A 12,617-nucleotide genomic window follows, 5' to 3' on the forward strand; every position below is an offset into this window, starting at 1 on the left:
ATCTACCGTTGTACCTCTCCTCTCCTCAACAGTCTTTGACGGAACTGATGTTGGAAATAGACAGGCTTGGCCTTTTATCTAATTTTAAAATAAATATAGAGAAATCAGTGCTGGTGCCGAGCCATGTGCCTTTGAGGATGAGGACCTTTTGTTTGGCTCCTTGATTCTATACTCTATTTTGGGATTTATATCTCTTCAGATATAAAGTGCCTATATGAGCTAAACCATGGACCCTTGATGGTATCCATAATAGACTTCCAAAAGTGGAGATGTCATATTGTTTGGCAGGGTAAACGCGCTTAAAATGAGTGTAATTCCCAGGCTTATTTACGTTTTACATACCGTACCCATAACACTCCCACAGATATTCTTTAAACAAATAGGAAGGGCTTTTATGACCTTTGCGTGGGGAAATAAACATCCCAGGTTGGCACACAAGATTTTGAGGAGACCAAAGCGGAAGGGTGAGGTGGGACTCCCAGATATAGCGTTTTATTACAGAGCCATGGCCCTGGTTTGTATAATGAACTGGTGCCATGACTCTGCTAATAAAATTTGGGTTCCCTTGGAGAAAACATTAGCAGGTAGGAACTTCTCCGGAGCCCACTAGATTCCGGTTACTTATAGGGGGTTGTAGGAATATGCATCACCACTCACGAAGACAACACTATCCATTAGGGATAGAATGCACAGTATGGGAAATCCCCCCCCCCCCCCCCCCCCAATATCCCCTATATAACACCATTGGAAGGATTTCCCTGAGGGAAGAGAAAGGGAGTTTAGATCACTGGGGAATAGATGGGAAGGGTAATTGCGCTGGTGTGGCCCCACAGGGTAAATTGCTTCCATTGGTGGACTTGGTTCGAATACGGGGGAAGTACCAATGGCTGTATGGAAATACCATCAACTGACAGACTTGTTCAATAAGTGGAAGCACCAGATTAGGCCAGCTTTTGAGGAATGGTGTGTTAACTTATCAGAGTCGGGTCATATGTTGTCTCGAATGTATAGGCTTGTTCTGAGCGCCCAAAATACGATAACTCCGTATTTCATCCGAGAATGGGAAAGAGAACTGGGCTATACTTTTACATCAGAGGAAATTAAAAGGCTGATGGGAGCAACACACCATACTTCAATAAATTCCCATATACAGGAGAGGTCTTATAAGTTCCTGACAAGATGGTATTGTACATCAATTGGCTCAGATATATCCGTCGGCGGATGGTAACTGCTGGAGAGGAAGTAACCAAAGGAGTTCATTTCTGCATTTATGGAGGTATTTCCCAAAGATAAAAGTTTTCTGGGAGGACAGAGCCCCCTGGATTAATAAAATTACACTTAGACCTATAGAATTCTCTCCATTACATTTTCTTTTTCATGGGATGCCATCACAGTGGAGAGTTGATTGATGTCATTAACCAGTTGCCGACCGCCGCACGCCGATGTACGTCGGTACAATGGCACGGGCAGGCATAAGGACATACATGTACGTCCCTTGCCTCCCGCGGGTCGGGGGCCCGATCGGGCCCCCGCCCGGTGCCTGTGGCGGTCGGTATTCGTACGGGAGCGATCCCGGACGAGGGGACGGCCATTCATTCATGGCCACCCCCTCGCGATCGCTCCCGACGAATAGAAATCCCCGGTGACATCACTTCCTCTCCTGTAATGTAAACACAGGAGAGGAAGTGATGTATTCTCTCCTCCGTGTCGGTATTTTTCGTTCCGACACGGAGGAGAGCGGATCAGTAAGTTGCACCAACACTCTACACACACAGTAGAACATGCCAGGCACACTCACACCCCCCCTTTACCCCCCGATCACCCCCCCAATTACCCCTGCCCCCCAGTCACAGTGACACCAATGTCATTTTTTTTTTTTTTTTTGCATTGGTGTCATTTGTGACTGTAATAACTGTTAGGGCAGTTAGAGTTAGCCCCCTTTAGTTCTAATGTACCCCCCTAACCCCCCCAATAAAGGTTTAACCCCGTGATCACCCCCCGTCGCCAGTGTCACTAAGGCTGGGTTCACATTGCAGCGGTTTATGAGAACGAATGTGATTCGCACCGCACTGCAGTGCAAATCACATCCGATCTCTGTGCGATTCGAGTTCAGCCATTCGCCGCACCCGCCGCAAATTCGCACGGGACCCTTTTTTTGGCCCGCAGCAGAATCGGATCGCATGGGTGTTCACACCATGCGATCCGAGTTTGCAGATCGCACTGCGATATGCGAACTGATCTGGGGGTGTCAGTAACATTTCACTGACACTCCCAGCAGTTCGCATAGGGCAGTGTGAACTGCCGCCGGGAGGCATGCGATGCGGGAACCCGCCGCGGATTCGCGGCGTTTCCGCATCGCTCCAGTGTGAACCCAGCCTAATAAGCGATCATTTTTCTGATCGCCGTATTAGTGTCACAGGTGACGCTAGTTAGGCAGGTAGGTATTTAGGTTCGCCGCAGCTTTTTATAGCGCCAGGGACCCCCATATACTACCGCATAAAGCCCCCTGATTGCCCCCTAGTTAACCCTTTCACCAGTGATCACCATATAACTGTTACAGGTGACGCTGGTTGGTTAGTTATTTTTTTATAGTTTCAGGGCACCCGCCATTTATTACCTAATAAAGGTTTAACCCCCTGATCACCCGGCGGGTGTCATTTGTGACTAATAACTGTTAGGGCAGTTAGGGTTAGCCCCCTTTAGTTCTAAGGTACCCCCCTAACCCCCCCAATAAAGGTTTAACCCCGTGATCACCCCCCGTCGCCAGTGTCACTAAGGCTGGGTTCACATTGCAGCGGTTTATGAGAACGGATGTGATTCGCACCGCACTGCAGTGCAAATCACATCCGATCTCTGTGCGATTCGAGTTCAGCCATTCGCCGCACCCGCCGCAAATTCGCACGGGACCCTTTTTTTGGCCCGCAGCAGAATCGGATCGCATGGGTGTTCACACCATGCGATCCGAGTTTGCAGATCGCACTGCGATATGCGAACTGATCTGGGGGTGTCAGTAACATTTCACTGACACTCCCAGCAGTTCGCATAGGGCAGTGTGAACTGCCGCCGGGAGGCATGCGATGCGGGAACCCGCCGCGCATTCGTGGCGTTCCCGCATCGCTCCAGTGTGAACCCAGCCTAATAAGCGATCGTTTTTCTGATCGCTGTATTAGTGTCACAGGTGACGCTAGTTAGGCAGGTAGGTATTTAGGTTCGCTGCAGCTTTTTATAGCGCCAGGGACCCCCATATACTACCGCATAAAGCCCCCTAATTGCCCCCTAGTTAACCCTTTCACCAGTGATCACCATATAACTGTTACAGGTGACGCTGGTTGGTTAGTTATTTTTTTATAGTTTCAGGGCACCCGCCATTTATTACCTAGTCTCACTAGTGTACCCCTAAATTTAGGGGTGTCTACTTTCCAAAATGGGGTCATTTGGGGGGGGTTTGTGCCATCTTGGCATTTTATGGCCTTCAAAACTGTAACACCCTTAGAAAGCCTGAAGGCGGTGCTTGGTTTTCGGGGCCCCGTACGCGGCTAGGCTCCCAAAAAGTCCCACATATGTGGTATCCCCATACTCAGGAGAAGCAGCAGAATTTATTTTGGGGTGTCATTTCACATATGCCCATGGCATGCGTGAGCAATATATCATTTAGTGACAACTTTGTGAAAAAAAAAAAAAAAAAAAAAAGTTTGTAATTTTCCCGCAACTTGTGGCAAAATATAAAATATTCCATGGACTCAACATGCCTCTCAGCAAATAGCTTGGGGTGTCTACTTTCTAAAATGGGGTCATTTGTGGGGGTTTTGTGCCATCTTGGCATTTTATGGCCTTCAAAACTGTAATAGGTAGTGAGAAGTGAACTCAAAAATTTACGCCCTTAGAAAGCCTGAAGGCGGTGCTTGGTTTTCGGGGCCCCGTACGCGGCTAGGCTCCCAAAAAGTCCCACATATGTGGTATCCTCGTACTCAGGAGAAGCAGCAGAATTTATTTTGGGGTGTCATTTCACATATGCCCATGGCATGCATGAGCAATATATCATTTAGTGACAACTTTGTTAAAAAAAAAAAGTTTGTAATTTTCCCGCAACTTGTGGCAAAATATAAAATATTCCATGAACTCAACATGCCTCTCAGCAAATAGCTTGGGGTGTCTACTTTCTAAAATGGGGTCATTTGTGGGGGTTTTGTGCCATCTTGGCATTTTATGGCCTTCAAAACTGTAATAGGTAGTGAGAAGTGAACTCAAAAATTTACGCCCTTAGAAAGCCTGAAGGCGGTGCTTGGTTTTCGGGGCCCCGTACGCGGCTAGGCTCCCAAAAAGTCCCACATATGTGGTATCCCCATACTCAGGAGAAGCAGCAGAATTTATTTTGGGGTGTCATTTCACATACGCCCATAGCATGTGTGAGCAATATATCATTTAGTGACAACTTTGTGTAAAAAAAAAAAAAAAATTTTTTTTTTGTCATTATTCAATCGCTTGAGGCAAAAAAATAAAATATTCAATGGGCTCAACATGCCTCTTATCAATTTCCTTAGGGGGTCTACTTTCCAAAATGGGGTCATTTGGGGGGGTTTTGTACTGCCCTGCCATTTTAGCACCTCAAGAAATGAGATAGGCAGTCGTAAACTAAAAGCTGCGTAAATTCCAGAAAACGTACCTTAGTTTGTAGATGTGACAACTTTTGCGCAAACCAATAAATATACAATTATTGACTTTTTTTTTACCAAAGACATGTGGCTGAATACATTTTGGCCTAAATGTATGACTAAAATTGAGTTTATTGGATTTTTCTAATAACAAAAAGTAGAAAATATCATTTTTTTTCAAAATTTGCGGTCTTTTTACGTTTATATCGCAAAAAATAAAAATCGCAGAGGCAATCAAATACCATCAAAAGAAAGCTCTATTTGTGGGAAGAAAAGGACGCAAATTTTGTTTGGGTACAACATTGCATGACCGCGCAATTACCAGTTAAAGCAGCGCAGTGCCAAAGTGTAAAAAGACCTCTGGTCATTTACCAGCAAAATGGTCCGGTCTGAAAGTGGTTAATGGAAGAGGATAAGTTATAATAATAAATTAGGCACGGGATGGGCAACACGTAATAGAATCACACAAAGAAGGATAGATTGAAATGAAAGGTGGAGAGGTATAGAAATGAAATAGTAGGGATTATATTGAAATTAAAACACTAAACATTATAGGACACGAAAATAGTAATTTGAAATTATACACTTTTTATATATTTTTTTTTTTTTACAAATTTATTTTTGTATTGTTGGTTGTTTGACACATAATAGGATGCTGTAAAGTCCTCTTCTTAATTATACTTTAAATAACGTTTTGTACAAATTGAGTTTTGGTTACGGATAGGTAAGTGGTGGGATTTTTCCTTTTTTCCCTCTTTCTTTTTAGGACATGATCGAGGACCCGATGTTTTCTCGGGGTGGGGTTAGTGTGGTGTAAGTTAATGAAAATATTTATATAGATATATTGTGTAATGTGTATTTCTATGTCGGAATTTGTCTTCATAAAGAAAAAGTGATTACGAAAAAAAAAAAAAAAATTGCACTGGGCATTGCAGAGCGTTCAGCGGGGCGAACACCCATCATACGCCCTGCAAATTCAGGGGTTCATGGGGTGAACAGCCAATGTCCACACAGAACTCAGGCTTGGGCCGAAGTGTTGGCCCAACATTAGTGAAAGGTCATCTGCCCAATAATAGAGGTGGGGGAGGGGACACCGTACAAGGGTGGTGTAAGCAGAGAAGGGACATGGAGCACAGCTCCCTTAGCTGTGTGAATTACATAGACAGCCCAGTGCAGCTCTCATTCCAGCTGTAGTGTAGAGACATGCTGTATACACACACGGGAAGCACCGCACTCCATGCAGGCACAGCCCCCTCACCTTCACACTCTGCCGGAGAGGTCCATGTCACCGGGAGGACACACACCACACCGACCACTAACCAGCCCACCACATCCCTCATCGTCATCCTCCTCTCTACCCGCCCGGTACACCAAGAGCTCCTCCCCCTACCCTGATGTCATATTCAATGGACAGGCTCAGGGACCGCCCCCTCTGCTCAGCCAGCCTCCACAGGTTTATCATTGGTTGAATAGGGGAGCCAGAGCGAGCGATGTGATACCGCGTCTGCGCTCTCATTGGCTGGAGGCTCTCACCATACTGCTGGCACATTGGCTGCATGAGTATTCTCTGTACCAAACACCGGTATGGCGGCGATCGGTGTGCACTTGGGGTGCACGTGTGCGTGTGTGGCCGTGTATAAGGTAAAGGGGGATCGGAGAACGAGTGGGGATTGGTTAGTGCTGGCACGTGGTCTGGGGTTGGTGCTCATTGTGATGAGGCACCCGTACACAGTCTATGGAGCCACAGTCCTGCCATTAGCAGTACTTGAATAGATCCCATAGTCTCCGCCATGGCTGCCCGCTTATATATATATATATATATATATATATATATATAATATGCTGTGCCATTTCAGGTGTAATACAAATGTCATCTTCCCATTGTCTCATTCTGATATTTAACCTCTTCAATACCCCTTCCTGCGGGGTGAGTTTTCAGCGCTGTCGCATTTTGAATGACAATTGCGCGGTCATGCAACACTGTAACCATATATGATTTTTAGCAATTTTTTGACACAAATAGAGCTTTCTTTTGGTGGTAGATAATCACCTCTGGGCTTTATTATTTGCTAAACAAATGAAAAAAAGATGGAAGATTTGGCTGCTCGATGACCAGGCCATTTTTTTCCATATGGCACTGCGTCGCTTTAGCTGACCATTGCGCGGTCGTGTGACATTGTACCCAAACAAAATTCACATCCTCCCCCCCCCCCCCCCCCCCACAAATAGAGATTTATTTTGGTGGTATTTGATCACCTCTGAGGTTTTTATCTTTTGCACTATATGTATGTATTCTACGTATATTTTTGGTAATAAAAATCGCAATAAGCGTATATTGATTAGTTTGCACAAAAGTTATAGTGTCTACAAAATAGGGGAAAGATTTATGGCATTATTATTTTGTACTAGTAATGGCGGTGGTCAGCGATTTTTATCGGGACTGCAACGTTATGGCGGTCAGATCAGACACTTTTGACACATTTTTGGGACCATGGGCATTTATACAGCAATCAGTACTATAAAAAATGCACTGATTACTGTGTCACTGGCAGGGAAAGGGTTAACACTAGGGGGTGACCAAGGGGTTAACTGTGCTACCTAGGGAGTGATTTTAACTGAAGGGGGGGGGGGGATCATTGTCCATACTTAGTACGAACAACAGATCGCTCTCCTCACCCCTGACAGCACGGAGATCAGATCTTTGTTCTGTCTGTGTGGAGCAATCGCGGGTGCCCAAATTTAGTACGTTTTCTCCTTCACTGATGGGGCTGCATTGATAATTGGTTTCCAGAAATCCTGTTTATACCGTGATTTGGACGCAGCTGATCATGTGGTAAAGGGCTGTTGTGATTGGTCTTTACTATGACCTGTGATCGCTGTGTCCAAAGACCATAAGTGGTCACAGAGTGCGCCCTAGAGGTGTGGTTCCTGGGCAGTTGTCCATGGATGCCCTCCCTGAACAATAGAGCCACGCTGTAGCTGTCTTTCAGCTGTGACGTGGTAAGGAAGTGGTTAGAATTCTGTGTACATGGAGTTCTCATAAATACTTCAGCATTATTCCAGAGATCCCTACCTACATCTATTTCCTTTATGGCTGTGTCTACAATTCATTCTGCACTTTTAATATCTCCACCCATTCAAATTCATTGAGAGCAGAAAGTGTAAGTGATGGAGAGGCGTGAGCCTGAGTGAAAAAACATACCCCAAGCATCCCTTTAGACCAGCATGTTTTTCCCTGCTAGCCACTGAATGGTGCAGACTAGAGCTGTGCTGATCAGTTGCTTAAAGTGGTTGTAAACCCTTACAAACCACTTTGACCTACAGGTAAGCCTAGATTAAGGCTTACCTGTAGGTCCAAGAAATATCTCCTAAACCTATACGGTTTAGGAGATATTTGCCAAAAGACAGGCACCTGCTGCCACCGCTGTCTACAGCGCATGCGCCGTAGACAGCGAGGCGCACTGAGCGCCGCTAACGGCGGCTCCCGTGTGCATGCGCGGGAGTGAAGTCATCGCGGCTTTGTCGAATAACAGCGCCGGAGCAGCGAGACCCACCGAGAAGATGGAGGCACCGTACACAAGGGGACAGCGGTGACTTCGCCGGCTCCTGTGTCAGGTAAGTGACACATAATGGACTACTATGCGATGCATAGTAGTCCATTATGCTTTACCTTTTCAGGGAGTTAAAGAAGAAGTAAACCAATCAGGGTTTACTTCCTCTTTAATTCCTGTACTAGAATCAGATCTGATAGAATGTAATCAAACAAATAAATAAAGGGGAGACTGTATAGCCACTTCTTCCCTGAAGATTTTACCCCCTCCTGACCAGAGCACTTTTTGCGATTTGGCTCTTCGTCGCTTTAACCGACAATTGCGTGGTCGTGCTACGTGGCTACCAAACGAAATTGACGATATTTTTTTCCCACCAATAGAGCTTTCTTTTAGTGGTATTTGATCACCCCTGTGGTTTTTATTTTTTGTGCTATAAACAAAAAAAAACTGACACTGGCAGTGAAGGGGTTAACCACTAGGTGGCAGGTAAGATTAAGTGTGTCCTGGGGCCTGTTTCCAACTGTGGGGGGTCGTGGCTACATGTGACACATCACTGATCTCTGCTCCCAATCACAAGGAGCAGAGATCAGTGTCACTAGGCAGAACGGGGAGATGCTTGTTTATTTTAGCATCTCCCCGTGAGACGATCGTGTGTACCCCCGCAGCGATCAAGTCTGCGGGACCCACGACCCGACTCGCGGAGGTCCTGCACGGCTGTACGCCCATTTTCCTGTCCGTGCCATTCTGCTGACGTACATTGCCGTGCGCCTGTCGGGAACCAGATAGCAAACGTCTATCCAGTGGCCAGCTTCCTCCCTGGTATATGCACACCTGAAGGGTGTCCACGGATGTGTTCTTTCACTAAAGCAATCAGCAGGAACTCATGTTTTACCCCCTTCTTCTGGTGCCTGCAATAAAAAAAGCAGGAAATATTTTTAAAAAGCAGTTACAGCCACAGGGATGGACTGAGGATACGCACAAATTTATAAAAAACAGCAATACAAATATAGTACTTTGATAAAGTTATAAATGCCCTTTGTTGATATTTAAAGTAAAAATAAAGGCAAATCGATTTTCATTTTGTATAGAGCAAGGGCAGGTTATAACCTCTATCAGTTTTTGTAGCCCATTGGGGAAATTTCCCTTCACTTCCTGTCATGTAGCCATAACGGGGTGTAGGAGGAAATCACGCCAAGTGATTTTTTGGTTGTCACCAGAACTAGTGTTCCCTTTTGAAGATATACTCACTATTCCTGTTCTGGTGACAATCCAAAAGTTGGGATATTCTTTCACTTTCATTCTCGGTGATAAAGGTAAACAGGACAAATAAGGTGAGTTCCCTGAATGGTGACACAGACAACATTAAAAGACTGACAGTTGTTATAAGTTTTGCCTTTAGTTGTGCTCAAAACTTTGCATACTTTAAAGAAATTGTAACATTTTGGCATTGATATTGAAAATATGACTGATCGTGCTAAAAAAAAAAAAAAAACTTTTGTTTAACCAAAAATTAGCTGCATGTTCGAGTTGACAGAAGCATTTACTGCGCCAATGCCTCCAAAAAAGCTTGGTTACAATATGCCTGACACACCTCACAGCTTCGGGCACCCTGTAATCTGGAGTGACGAGACCAAAATAGAGCCTTATGGTCACAATCATAATTGCTGTATTTGGAGAGGGGTCAACAAGGCCTATAGTAACAATACCTTCCCCATTGTGAAGCATGGTGGTGTTTCACTGATGTTTTGGGGGTGTGTGAGCTCTAAAGGCACAGGGAATCTTGTGAAATTTGATGGCAAGATGAATGAAGCAGTGGTCGACCGTTTTTTTTCAGGGCTGCCTTTTAGGGTTGATATCCGATATCAGGTGCTGATATTCTGTAGATTTAAAGTGTTGTTTTGTTTTGTTTTTTGCACTGTCTTTTTTTTTTTTAACACTTTTTTATTTTATTTCTTTTACAAGGAATTTAAACATCCCTCGTGACAGTTATGCCCCGTACACACGAGCGGACTTTTCGACATCCAAACTCCGACGGACTGAGTCCGGCGGACTATCCGATCGTGTGTGGGCTGCAACGGACTTTAGCGAAGCTAAAGTCTGACGGACTTTAGAAATGAAGCATGCTTTAAATTTTCCCGACGGAACTCCGCCGGACCCGGTCCCCTTTGAAAAATCCGCTCGTGTGTGTGCTACTCCGACGGACTAAAACCGACGCTAGGGCAGCTATTGGCTACTGTCTAGGAACTTCCTACGTCGAATCCAGTCGTACGTCATCACGTTCGACTCCGTCGGAGTTTGGTGTGATGGTGTGTGGTCAAGTCCGTTCGGTCGAAAAGTCCGCCAGAACTCCGTCGGAACTCCGGCGGAACTCCTTTGGAGGTCTGTCAGACTTAATCCCTCTCGTGTGTACGGGGCATAATAGGCAGTGACAGGTACTCTTTATGGAGGGATCTGTGTTCTATAAGACACCAAAAACTGGCGCCTTTAGGATGAGAGTAATCCAGGAGTGATGTCATGACATCGCTTCCGGGTTACTAGATCCAAGACCCGAACAAAGCAATTGTCTTTGTTTGGGTCTATGGCCAGTCGGCGGGTGTGTCGGGTGGTCGATCCAGCCTCACGGGGTGGGAGACCTGGGCTGGGAGGGGGGTCTCCCCCCGCTACTTGTGATAATGGCTGAGCGGCATTTGTTGTTATTACAGGAAAGCCGACTGTCTAAAGAACGGCTGCAGGCATCAGCCCGGTACAACCACTTAAGTAATATTGGTAGGTTTGTTACCAATTCTTCTTCAAAAAAACAGAATATCGGTCGACTCCTAGAATGCAGCATGTTATCAGAAAATACTGGCAGACAATTTGCACTCTTCTTCAGGAAAGCTACGTATGGAACGCTTTTGCGCTTTCCAGCATGACAATGACCCTAAGCACAAAGCCAAGTTGACCCTCCAGTGGTTACAGTAGAAAAAGGTGAAGGTTCTGGTATGACCATCACAGTCTCCTGACCTTAATACCGTCAAGCAGCTGGGGAGATCTCAAACGTGCCATCATGTAAGACGACCAAAGACTTTGCATGACCTGGAGGCATTTTGCCAGGACGAATGGGCAGCTCTACCACCTGCAAGAATTTGGGGGTCTCATAGACCACTATTACAAAAGATTGCACACTGTCATTAATGCTAAAGGGGACAATATACACAGTATTAAGAACTAACGGAATGCAGACTTTTGAATAGGGGTCATTTCATTTGTTTACTTGTCGCCATGTTTTGTTTCTATGATTGTGCCATTCTGTTATGATCTACAGTTGAATATAAATCCTATAAGAAATAAAAGAAATGTGTTTTGCCTTGTACATTGTACATATGTGTATTACCAATTCTCCATAGGTATTCAAAGTTTTGCGCACAACTGTATACTTTTAATTTAATGATGAATGTGACTTTAGTACTCCTTTAAACATCTTTGTTTTAGCTAAAGGAATGCTAGTTAATGGGAAGAGAAAATGTAAGAATCTTTTTTCAGGCACTGCACCATTCTTGGGTGTGAACTGTACCTTTGAATATCATAATCTTGATATTGCTTTGAGAAATATGCTTCATATTGCTCAGGTGAGATTGGGGTTACTTGTTCTCTCCTGCTGCTCTGTTTGCTGCAGAAATAAAAAATCGGGTACTTCCAGGTATAAGAGGACATGACTTGGTCTCCTGCTATGTGAACGTGCCATTTCCAAATTAGGCACTATTGTCATCACTTGGGAACAGGGAGAGAGAACTCAACCCTGTGTGGACTCCAGCTATGAGTGACTTGGAACTACCCCTCACAGAAATAGTATAAGCCACTACCCCAGCTGGCTGTCACTTTAAAAATCAAATTCCATAAAAATGCAGCCTGCATGAATAGAAAAAGCTCAACTACAGGAAAAGTAAAAGTCCATCTTTGCAGTGGGGCTGAGCTCCCGCTGCAAGGGTTAATTATGTCTAGGGAACATTAAAAGCACTTTTACTTACCTGATCCCCGCTCCCATGGCTAATGACACTCCATTACATTCTGGCAGTGGACTGTCCCTTGGGGTTGTTCTGTCCATTGTAAGGCCCTTCATTGGCCTTGATGACATCAAAGGACCTTGGGCCACCAGAGTTCAAGGGAGAAGAGGCTGCCAGCACCGGCCTAGCAGGGCAGAGAAACTTGAGGATCGGGTGAGATAAACTTCTTTACCAAATCTCTCCACAGCCCCAATGTAAATTAGGTCTTTTACTTTTACTTTTCCCGGAGTTAGATCTTAATACCTTTCTCTGATGAGTAATGAGTCCTCATTAAGAGCTAACTTTCTCTAGGAGAATCTTCCGTATCCGACACTGCTGTCCCTTGCATTATTTCTGCTCGCTGTTTTTTCCTCCTCCTAACAGACCCATGT

General features: G+C 45.0%; 2 protein-coding genes across 2 annotated transcripts in view; one reads left to right on the plus strand and one right to left on the minus strand.

The window, feature by feature from the left end:
• Window positions 1–6,042, minus strand: part of CDNF (cerebral dopamine neurotrophic factor) — a 70,716-nt gene extending 64,674 nt beyond the window's left edge. The window contains exon 1 of the mRNA XM_077473869.1: window positions 5,911–6,042. Within this exon, the coding sequence (XP_077329995.1) occupies window positions 5,911–5,998 (88 nt within the window). The 5' untranslated portion in view covers window positions 5,999–6,042. The remainder of the gene's footprint in view (window positions 1–5,910) is intronic.
• Window positions 6,043–6,117: 75 nt separating this feature from the next.
• Window positions 6,118–12,617, plus strand: part of HSPA14 (heat shock protein family A (Hsp70) member 14) — a 39,900-nt gene continuing 33,400 nt past the window's right edge. The window contains exon 1 of the mRNA XM_077472820.1: window positions 6,118–6,293. Coding sequence (XP_077328946.1) covers window positions 6,237–6,293 — 57 coding nt within the window. The 5' untranslated portion in view covers window positions 6,118–6,236. The remainder of the gene's footprint in view (window positions 6,294–12,617) is intronic.

Source organism: Lithobates pipiens, unplaced genomic scaffold, assembly GCF_037356315.1.
Source record: "Lithobates pipiens isolate NorthernLeopardFrog02 unplaced genomic scaffold, aLitPip1_a1.2 Scaffold_8, whole genome shotgun sequence".
In the NCBI taxonomy this organism is placed as follows: Eukaryota; Metazoa; Chordata; class Amphibia; order Anura; family Ranidae; genus Lithobates; species Lithobates pipiens.